Raw genomic sequence first — 11,759 nt, forward strand, 5'->3', positions numbered from 1 at the left:
GCTGTTGAAAATCCATTGGCCCGGTCGCATAATTAAAATTGGAATTATCCCACCATCCTTGATCATACCTGTTTGGGTAAGGATCATACCACGTTTGAAATCGAGGTGGAAAATCTCCAAAAGTATCAATTGGAGCACTTAGATTATCTTGAAATGTGGGGCATGTGTCGGTTGAATAACTTGAGGCAAAATAAGTTCCACAATTTGCAACGGCCCATTGATCATTAGGAAAAACACGAGTCTCATAACCCCATTCAGGAATAAAGTCCAGTCTATCATCAAAATACGGAATGTTAGCAGCCATAAACTATATAAAAAAAATAAGAGAAAGAAAAAAAATCAAGATGTACTCAAAAAGAAACAAATTAGTCAGGCACCAGTCCCTGGCAACAGGTCGTCGAGCCTACTACTCAATAACCAATATGACTCTAGCCAAAGGTACAACTTTTCAGACACGGTTCATGCAACTGATCATCGATGCAAAGGTAATTCAATTATTCATTAATAGATTGGTTATAGTTGTCATACACGCGATGAACAACCAGTCTTTCCTTAATTTCTTGATAGTTAAGGTACGACCGTTAACTATTTCCCTAACCAAAAAATAACCCTAGGTACGACCATAGGATTTAATTACTCGATTGCATTAATAATTAGAAAAGCCCAACCCTAACCAACAAACACGCTACGAGGGTTTGTTTAAGTTAGATCATACATTTCCCTAACATGAAACCAATCACGCTAGTCGTCACTGGTATTAATCAATTGAACAATTACGGATTCAATCAATTAATTTGGCATTAGATCATTAAGTTAATTCGAATATCGGGCCCTTGACATTCAAATAACATAACAAGCATAAGCAATTAAATCAGAAAATGCACAAATACCAATAAATAAAAGAAATAAGTAAAATAATTAGATCTCCCAGATGTTCGGAACCAAGTTCTCAAATTGACCTTCGACTAGATGAACTTAGCCACGCCTCATGAGAAAATCTCCACGTAATTTAATTGAGGTCCAGGCCATCAAAGGAACCAAGAAAGAATCAAACTAAAACTCTGCTAAAAGCTAAGCTAAAAACTCTTGATAAGAGTTCTCTGTACGTCCGTTTCTTTTTTAAAGCCAAAGATGACTAATGCTATCTAGTCCCGTGGTCCCCGCAGAAATTGAGAGTCCAACTCTAGAAGAAAAGCCAGCCGACTAAGAGAAAAAAGATACAAAGAGGTGGGGCCTGCCGAATTGCTTATTGTGTTCTATTGATAGTAGGACTTCTCGTATGAGTTCTCCTTATTAGCACAAAGGTAGGAAATTAGTTTTGTTCTCTCCTTGTGGGCCAGGTCGATGGAGATTTTTTTGAAGTCTCCAACTTATGGAATAAGTTCTTTTTTTTTTTTGTAGTTTTCTGCTCCATTCTCTGAAATTAAATACAAATACCAAATATAAGTAAATATTAATAATTAAAACAATATTTGGCAGGAATAAAAGGAAAAATTAGTAATAAAATTGCTAACAAATAATACCCTATCATGCATTTAAAATAAAAAAATGGTCAAAAATCTATGTTGGAACCAACTTTTATTGACCTAATTTTATAAGGGATGTAAATTTACTATTACAAAAGTGAACAACGAAAAAAATTTATTGTCAAATGTTTTTTCCTATTTCTGCAAACGACAATGGGATATATTTTGAATTGATAACTTAATCCGTTGGACTGCTGTTCATTTGTAGTAATTTCATCAAAGAATGTATAATTTGGTATTTATTATTTTCCTCACTAGGGGGAGACATTTTATATTCTACTTTCATGTCTCGAGTTTTGCCTCCTATTTCAATTACGTATCTTTGACTTGATGTAATGTAAAAGAAGATTTTTAATCTCTAATTAGGTATGCATTTCAATTGCATAGGTATACCGTGTTGCCATTGAACTATGTTCTTTGCACCTTTAGAGACAATGAATAATACTTCAATGGAACTTTTTGCCAGATATCATCCTTGTTCATTCGTTTATTCATCTTCATCTGCGCAGCTTAAAGTTACTTAACCAATTTGAGTTACTATACATGGAACTTAAACAATTCGTTTATTCATTCCCCTGTAAAGATGTGGAAAAAAAAAAGATTTTGGTTATAACGAATCATTTTTCTCTTTAAGGAAGAAATTTTCAATTTGACAGCAATGGATCCTTCATGTACATGTTACTGGCCATATTTGCTCCAACAATCTCTCGACAAATATAAAAAGTTTATTTGCAAGTAGAAAAATCGAATTATCATATGACGGGAAGTGGAGAAAAAAAAAATGGTTAATCCAACAAAAACTGAACAACTTAGAAATTTATTTTATCACATTCGATTTTTGAGTCCAGAAGAAAGAACATCTGCATGGGGTTATTAGTTTTTGAAGGACAACACCTCCTCACTAAGACTTGATGACAGGATGTGATGGTTCAGTTTGAATAAAATTCCTTGAACCATATTGGATAATCAGGGATACCGAGCCATTGAGTACCAAAAATTAATAAAGGAAACAATCTAGTTCTCCATTGGTAACTCTCATTTCCCCAGTCTCTATCATTTCATCATGGATGCTATTTGGTTTCATTTTACGTCTTAGGCGTATATGACATGGAAAGAGAAGGAGGAGCTTGAGAATAAGAAGGTTATTTATTCAGGCATACAGTAAATATTATGATGATAATAGAGTAGTACAGTTTGATTTTTCTTGCTTCTGAATATGTGTATTGCTTTGGCATTGTTTGCCTTCTACAATTTGATTTAATGCCTAAAGAAATGTAATCAATTTCTGTATTCAGATGATCAAATGCATAACAAGATTCTGCCTCTCGCATATCAAGATTTCTGCATCTTTTGGTCATGGACAATTAGGATTTCTTCCTGGTCCACCAAAGTAAAAGTAATCTCCGGCATCATCACTCTTTCCAGATACTATGTTGTAGCAATTCGGCTTCTCAGCTACGGTAGTGATATCACCAGGAGGGACTAAGGTGTTGGATTGATCAACTACTTGAAGATTCTTGAAGTAACTTGCCCCTCCAGCTTGTTCTTCAGCAAAATGGCCACTGCCCATTTGAGTTGTGGTGTGTTGCCCATCTTGAGCATTATTTATTATCTCTCCACCCCATTCAATTAGTGAAGCACTGTCTGCTAGGTCTGTAAATAAGGAAGCAGGCCAATAACCAATTACATCGTCATTCCCGTGTTGTAGCCACCACACATTTTGCTTTGGGTCCTAAACAAAATTATACCACTATATTATGAGTTTTTCAAATCCCAGAAAAAAATTAGGGTTATGTTGTACATAATATGCTGGGATCTTAATCAATTCTGGCTGTCATTACCTTAAAGATTTGTAGGATGATTTCATGTTGAGCACCATGATAGGTAGAAACTGGTGAAAGGGCAACATCTAATGCAATTGAATTACTGGTATGAACAAAGCCAGGGCAGTCCAAGTTGTAGCAGCCAGTGGTTTGATAACCATCTCTCTGTTAGTATTACCAAATTTTGATACATACATAATGATAAAAATTTAGATTCAGGCAAACATATTATATTAGCATTAGGGTTGATAATATTTTGTGACTTACAGTCCAGTAAGTGAAAAGTCTTGTGTTGCTATCTCCAAAGTGACTTGGAAATACCTATTGTATATATTAACAAACGAAATAAGTAGACAATAAAGTTCAAGACACATGCATGGCCAGATGTATTTATTATAGGGAAGAAGTACCATCCAACCAGCTTCAACGCTGTTCAGATCTGAATTAGCACCTGCAAGAACCCATATTTGAGCCAAGCTAAATTCACCACTGCCCTGAACTTGGGGTTGCCAAAGGTTTATTGTTGCCTTTGCTCCCAAATACTTGTTACTTTGGACATATGCATATGCATGCTAAAGAATTGAAGAAAAAAGGAAATGAGAAATCCATAAAATTAATAAGCTAAAAATGAGAGAGATTTAAACAAACTAAAAAATTTCCTTCCTGTTAAAGGAATTTTGATATATAATACTCCAAAGGAAAATTAGCAGACACCAAGTATTAAACCTATGTAAACATGCAGGCGTGTGTTGCTACAAAATTCTAGCAAAAATATAGTATGAGTAGATGTTTCGAGTGACTCTGTCACAGCCGTCGCACGTAGTAGCTCTCTTGCCTTCGCTAAAAAACGGCCTACCAACGATTCTCCGTTGGTTCTAACCGCCAGTGCATGATACTCCGCTGACAACGTTAAGAAATGTATGATGATCGTTCTCATGGCTAACTAGTGAGTCGTGAAACGCACGACGGTGGTTCTACCCTTTGATGGCATGGTGTACGACTACGTGACACGGAATAGGTCATCCTTCCGACAACGGTGCATATCAACACATTAAAAAAAAATTCTACAAGAGTCGTATTGTTTATGGTACACAACAAATTTCCAATTGTTTATGGTACCTCGTGATTGGAAAAGTCAGCGAGCTGGGGAAAGTTTCTGTGCTTCTTCTTTGCATATCTTGCTTTCTGGTTTCTTCTAACAGGAATAATTCCTTCAGGGCATCTCCCACCCAACTGCCATAACTGAGCAATTGGTTTTTTATCCTCTTGGCCATGAGCATTGGATTGGAATAGTTCACCTCCACCAATTGGTCCTTTCCGAGGCTGCAAACTAGGCCTCATCTGCAACGTGCAAAAAATACATAAAATTTTTACTTGTAGAGATTTTTCCCTTGTCTTGCTTTTGGGTGGGATAGAAAGGCTCACCAAAATGGTATGATTTTTTAGCAAAGGATGATCAAACGCTGGTTGATGATAAATGTTGATACAATCAATAATATCACCATCAGGGCTCTGCCATTTAAAACAATCATGCATCAGTTAGTCATGTACGTGAGTCCTAAAAATGTGGACAGCGCACTTAAATATTTCAATTTGTTATGTAAGAAATTAGAACAAGACATAGAAAAACAAGTACGTAGATGTACACAAGAACATGAACACAGGCACCATGAATATTAAAGTGAGCGAAGAAGGAATAACCTTGATGGACTTGACAGGGATCTTCTTTGAACTGCTCAACGTTTTCCTGACCTGAGTCTTCTTGCTTGAGGCATCACGTAAATTCATCATGGATAATAAAATGAAGAAATAAAATAGCTTCATTTTCTTCTCACTTCTAAAACTTCCAATGCAAAATTGATTCACAGGTTGGTGGTATGTATTTGATTTCATTACTAGGTGAATTTATAAGCTTTTAAAGTATCGTTCGTGGAATTCTACTGGTTTATTAAACGAAACCTCCCAAGTCAATTGACTCATAATTTGTTAGATTCATGAGTAAAGGGTTAGTCCCACATTGGTCCGAAAGATAGAGAAAGAGCGATTAATATGTAAATAAGAGCCCGAGACCTAATGGTTTAAGTTTTTGGGTCAGACTTGGGTTCCTAACTTACGTATTGGACTCTTTGGTAGACTCTCTCGTGATATTTTCCCCTATCAAATTGGGTTCCTAACTTACATATTGGTTTGAGATGGAGCCAAGGGAGGTCCAAAAATCCAGTTTGGATGTTGAAGAAGAGTGGGTCCATATTTGGAAGAAGAGTTGATCTTAGGTGATAAGGTGGGATTGCATTGAGTAAAAATAGAGAAAGAACGATTAATATATAAGTAAGGGTCCGAGACCTAATGGTTTAAGGTTTTGGGTTAGAGTTGGGTTTCTAACTTACATATTGGGCTCTTTCCCCTATGAATAATTCTTCAGACCTCTTCAATCCTGGACCCCAAAACTATTGGACTCTTTGATAGATTCTCTCGTGGTGTTTCCCCCTATCAATAATTTTTCGGACCTCTTCAACCCTAGACCCCAAAACTACTAGACGAAGGTACGACTTTAATATGGATTGTAAATGGCCATATATTCATATAATCTTTCTTTTCCTTGTTACCATTATTAGGCGACAAACTTTCTTGTTTTTTCATGAACAAATATCGAAAGAGAATGCACTATCACTTGGTTTTCATATTACCACCAATTGCGGCTAACAAGAAGAATATATTCAAGAACAATAACTACGGAAAAAGTAACCAAAAATTAATCAAGAACTCAAGTCAAGATGGAACTTCCAGAAGAGAGGGAAAAAAAAGAGTTGAAATTAGATGTGTAGAGAAGAGAAATCATACATAATTTTAGTTCAAGAGGCATTTCTTTTTGTCCTCAAACGCCTTTCCTCCATATAACTTAAGTTTTTTTTCAATATATAGTCCCTTTTAATACCAAAAAAAAAAAATGCCTCAAACAATTATAAGACCGAGTTCCTCCCGTCTAACAGTTTCCGGATGCTATATCTTCTCATCTTTCAGCAAGCGTTGTTTTTCTGATCTTGGAAGTTTTCAACATCTAGTTGAGTTTACTTTCGTAGTCAAATTTCATCCTTTCAACGGTAATTTCTGTAGTGTATTCACGAAGTTGGAAGACAGGTGTGGAAAGCAAATAATATGGCAAAGAAGCCTCCACGTTGCAACCTGACAAGTACGGACGACGAAAGGGAATAATTCCAGAAAAGGAAGTGATGACCTATAACCGCGGTTTGGACATTGGAAATGTAGCGTACTGCACAAGCTGGAAATGCATTGGGGTGAAACGGAATTAACATGAATATAATGGGCTAAGGAGTAAAAATAAACCCGTAACTTTATTAAAACAACCCCAATTTTCAACTCTTTCGTCCATAATAACAACGCAATAACCCATTTTCGTTGAATACAAATGTTAGCGATTGCACAATATCATATTTAAATGCATTTTTGAATAAAGAGCCAACTCTTTATGGCTTTCCTGCACTACAACTAAAGATTAAATCTATTTTGAGGACCATTATTATATTCAAACGGGTGTCTCAGTTTAAAAGTTTCAGCTCCCCTTGGCTTTTTTCCATTACAACAACATAATACCCAAGGTGCCATAAAGACAGACTGATTTATCGGATAAAATGAAATTAAACCCGTTGGTGAGTAAAAGACCAGCTCTTTGTGCCTTTCAACCATTACAGTGACAGAGTACCCAACGTGCCTTAAATACAAATGTTCGGGTATGGGATAAAATTTAGTTAAAACGGTTGTCTTATAAACGACCAGCTCTTTACGGCTTTCGTCCATTAGACAGTCAGGAGAACCCAATTTCCTTGAATAAAAAATTATTTATCGGAAAGCATAAAAATTAACACGCCGGTGTCGGTTCTGTTGTATAAAACACCGAAGACGAAGCGTAAACAATACTAAACAAAGCCATGGTGGGGCCACCGAAGAGGAAGCGTATTAGGTACTAAACACAAAGCCATGTTGGGGCCCGCGGTGATGCGTGTGTTTGAAGACAGGTGGCGAGGTCGGAATGGAAGGCAAAAATTTGGTAAAGAGGTGGTGTCTGCTGGCGTAAATTCAGGCGCAGGCGGTGACGGTAGATATATCTGAGGAAGGCCCTTCCGAAGCTGTGGTGACAGACTGCAGCGGCGTGGAACAGAAGCAGAGAAATCAAAGGTGAGTACTTTTGTTCATAACTTTGAAAAATGGAGTAGAATAACGAGTAAAGTACGTCTAGTAGGGTGATTTCTACAGTTCTTGTAAGAGGCAATGATAGAGGAATAAGGAATACGAAATACGGGGTGTAAGACCCTGCGTCTTCGAACAAAGATGAAACGAAACCGGGAAATTATCGTAGTTTGTTTGTGCACCGAGCTTTGTGTACGTACGTAAGAAATGTTGGTGCTCTAATTTGTATTAAATTGTGTAAAGGAAATTAAGCAGAAATGAGTGAAGACGTGAAGAAGACGTTGTAACAGGACTAAAGTCTTAAAACAGAGTGATTTGGATGGCCGTGTGGATATCGATAATGGCCCCCATACTGCATTGCGAATGCTTATGTGAAAAGAATTAAAGAAACACACAGTAGAGGTTGAGTTTGTGGGTGTTAATGAAAATGCATGTCGATAGTGGTATTTTATGCTAAAGGTTGATATAATTGCATCAGCCACACTTATAAAAACTGTGTATATAAATGTTAGAGTAATGTTTATCGTCTGCATTTTGTGAAAGTTGTGAGGTAAAGTATGGTTTGTTAACTGAAATGATCGTGTATATATGTTTTGTTCCATTAGTAGACGAGCAGTATTTATGTTACAAACGAAAGCATATGGGGAGGCTGAAAAAAAAATGTTAAGCGACCATGGTTAGAAAAAACATTGAACAACCACACAGGGGTTGTAACTATGGGGCAGGATGGGGCGCTTAAAACTCATGACATGGTGCAGGAAACAGAGAACGGAAAAATGGGGTTGGATGTTTGCGGCAGGTTAAGGTCATTTGACCTTAACCAAGAACCTGAGTGTGACCGAGACACATTCATTGAAGAAAGCGGTGGTTCAATAGGAGGACACGAAGATGAGGAGGCAGATGAATTGGTGGGTGCAATAGGCATGGATGACGTAATGAAATTAACATTTGACACGGAAGAAGAAGCTGGGGAATTCTATAATTTGTATGCGAAACTAAGCGGATTTGGGATTCGTAAAAGTAATGCCAAACGAGATGCAGATGGCATTTCAAGATTTAGAAAATGGGTATGTTGCTGTGAAGGTTATAGGAATGAAAAGTGGTTTAATTATGAAGACCGGAAAAGAGAAGCAAAACCAATCACAAGAACCGGGTGTGGGGCTTGCTTTCGCGTGAAATATAACATAGAATCGGTAAAGTATGTGGTGACACGTTTCATTATGGAGCACAATCACCCGCTGGCATCAGAGGCAAGTGTGCAACACATTAGGTCGCATAGAAAAGTGAGTGATGCAGAATATGCGCAGGCAAAAAGTCTAAAGTTGGTTGGGGCCAGAATATGCCAGATAATGAAACATTTTGTTTCAAGCGGAGGGTATAGTAACGTGGGATTTTGGCTTAGGATTTGTATAACCGAATGGACCGAGGAACGTAGATAAAGATATTTTTAATGGGCGATGCAGGAAGGGGACTTGGGGTTCTTGGCAAGCGAAAGAAGGGCATGGGCCGATGACATGTTTTTTTATAAATATCATGTGATAACGAAGGAAGGATTGGCATGGTTTTTTGGGGGACCAGATTCTAAATCTCGTGGCGGACTTCAGTGTATTTGGAGATGTATTGGTGTTTGATACAACATACAAAACAAATAAATACCACAAGCCACTAGTTTGTACTTGCAGGGGTAAACAACCATTTGAAGCAGTACTATTTTTGGCTGTGCACTGCTATCAGATGAGATGGATTGAAACCATATATCAGATGAGAGGATTGAAACATATGAATGGGTGCTAAGTACATTTGTAGAGGCTATGAAAGGTAGAAAGCCAGTAGCAGTGATGACAGATGGGGACAGTGCAATACGAAGAGCCATAAAGAATCTTCTCCCGGATGCTTGTCACAGGCTATGTTCGTGGCACTTGCATAGAAATGCACGGAGTAATATTCGCTGCGAGGAGTTTAATAACAGGTTCTATAACCTGATGGCGAGAAAGTGTAGCACTCTTGAGTTTGAGGATCGGTGGGCTAGGTTGGTTAATGAATGTGGGGTGGTAGAGAATGAGTGGGTGAAGAAGTTGTACCGTAGGAGAAGGTTATGGGCAGAGGCCTATTTACGCGATCATTTTTTTGCAGGTATGAGAAGTACTCAAAGGTGTGAGAAAATGAATGCTTTTTTGAATGAGTACTTGAATGAAAAAATGCGACTATATGAATTCGTTAGAAGTTTTGATTTGGCAATAGCATGGCTTCGACATACTGAGAGCAAAGCAGTTTACACAAGCGAAAACATAAAACCAGTCTTAACCACAATCCTGCCCGAATTAGAGGGGAGCGCAGCGGAGGTGTTTACAAGGAATGTGTTCTTCATGGTGAGGAAGCATTTGAACAGGCAAGAACTTCTAATTTCTGAGGGCTGGAGCGAGGATGGAGGGAGTCGTACATATTATTACTCGAAATATGGTGGACACGAAATAAGTTGGAGGGTGGATTATGATAGGTCAATGGAGAAACTAATCTGCTCTTGCATGAAATTCGAGTCAAAGGGGATTCCTTGTGCTCACATGTTTCGCGTGATGGTGGTAGAAGGAATGAACAGGATCCCAGAAGCATGCATTTCGAAGCGGTGGACAAAGGGAGTTCACTGTACTAATAATGGAATGAAAGCATTTGTTGCAGACGAACAGCTGACACAAATGGCCAGATATGACACTTTAAAGTCCAGCTGTAATACTATGTGTTACTATGCCTCCTACATGGATGATGCGTTTAATGACCTGCAACAGATGTTTGACAAGCATTCTGTGGATCTAAAGGAGAAGTGGATTGATAGGGGATATGGGGGAGATGGATTTGCAATGGATTCAAGAGTGAGGAACGATAGAAGTAGAAGAACATTCGGGCTGTTAGATCCCAGGGTGTCCCGGTCTAAAGGTGATCACAAGCATGCAGAAGCAAAGAAGAAAAGAAAGTGTGGTCATTGCAGGTACTATCGGAATTGCATACGTAGTTATACAGTAGTTAATTGATAAAATACATGAAGTGGACAGTGAAGGTAATAATGAAGAAGTGGGTATTTTTCGTTCTTATTAACAACAGTAGTAAATAAACACATAATTAAAAGTGCATACAAAGTATACAAACTTATTGGCAATGCAAGAAAGTTGAAGTGGTGTAATGTTAGCATTGTGCTCAGTTAACGTGATTACTTGCAGTCACAAATGATTTGACATGTGATATATGGGTTGAAAATTGCAGTCAGGCCACAACCAACGAACATGCCCATACAAAAAGAATTCTCACAACACAGCAGTTCATGATGATTATATGAAAAACTGTTTGGATGACTCGCTGGAAAAATCATTTGAAATTGGTACGGGTTGGAGTGACTCAGGCGAATGGAGAGGACAAGCATTTGTACCACAACCATTCGGTAGCGGTGGAAGGGACACAGGTGGCCAACAAAGAAGTCCAGGAGAAAGATGAGGCACTACTGTTGTGATGCTTCGGTTTGCAGTTACGCAATAAATAAGGCAGGTTTTGGTGAGTAGAGGTACAAGAGCAGTCTTTCCATGAAACAAGTACGAAATTGTAGAAGGGGAAGGGTTTGTATCTTTCCTTCGCATTAATTTGTCTTGAGCATGAGAAGGCTACAAGGTATTCGTGAATGCGGGGAAAGCTGGGTATGGTGTTTAAAAAAATTTGATTCCGTTACCATTGAAGTGTAAATAATGTAAGTTTGAATGTGTCATGGACCATTATAAGCTGTTATCACCACAGCCACTGAAAGGTAGTAAACAGTCATTGTACTGATGCAGTACCTGTTGGTAAATGTCTTTGTTGTTCTTATTTCACTGCTGTTGCGTGTGTAAATCCTATTATATATTCTTCTAGGTGTGAAATGCAGAGGTTGAAAGAGATGGTATGGTTGTGCATGGAAGTAGCAGCCGTGACGACAGACAGGTTACAGAGCAACACCGGCTTAGGGATTGTGTTTTGTTATGTATCGGTGGGGTGAAGAGTATTCAAGGTTGCTAGGTGTAGATGGGTAAGTCATTGTAGTTTCACCGAAGGGGTCATGCACAGAAGGATCACCAAATGCATGACTGTCAAGGTTGCGTCGTAAGCACTGCTGTAGCAAATACCGCTACTACACTTGGTTAATAGGAGAGTAAATAGTTGACAAATTGTTTATTAGACGAGCCAA

At 38.1% G+C, this 11,759-nt stretch overlaps 1 protein-coding gene across 1 annotated transcript; it reads right to left on the minus strand.

Annotated features, from left to right (window-relative positions):
• Positions 1 to 2,653: 2,653 nt before the first annotated feature.
• On the minus strand, positions 2,654 to 5,137 carry LOC113771605. The gene is made up of 7 exons (XM_027316181.1): positions 5,051 to 5,137; positions 4,775 to 4,861; positions 4,469 to 4,690; positions 3,760 to 3,921; positions 3,617 to 3,670; positions 3,368 to 3,514; positions 2,654 to 3,258 (listed from the first exon to the last, which is right to left on the minus strand). Exons 1-7 carry the CDS (start codon positions 5,135 to 5,137, stop codon positions 2,881 to 2,883), a joined length of 1,137 nt encoding a protein of 378 aa, XP_027171982.1. The 3' UTR covers positions 2,654 to 2,880.
• Between the last annotated feature and the right edge of the window lie 6,622 nt (positions 5,138 to 11,759).

This window comes from Coffea eugenioides, chromosome 1, assembly GCF_003713205.1.
Source record: "Coffea eugenioides isolate CCC68of chromosome 1, Ceug_1.0, whole genome shotgun sequence".
In the NCBI taxonomy this organism is placed as follows: Eukaryota; Viridiplantae; Streptophyta; class Magnoliopsida; order Gentianales; family Rubiaceae; genus Coffea; species Coffea eugenioides.

What these genes read in the sequence shown, in the direction of transcription:
- LOC113771605 (XM_027316181.1), bottom strand. Translation starts at nt 5,137, where the DNA reads ATGAATTTACGTGATGCCTCAAGCAAGAAGACTCAGGTCAGGAAAACG. An exon ending in TCCCTGTCAAGTCCATCAAG is followed by an intron (nt 4,862 to 5,050) that starts GTTATTCCTTCT and finishes TTTAAATGGCAG; the next exon opens with AGCCCTGATGGTGATATTAT. An exon ending in CTGACTTTTCCAATCACGAG is followed by an intron (nt 3,922 to 4,468) that starts GTACCATAAACA and finishes TCAATTCTTTAG; the next exon opens with CATGCATATGCATATGTCCA.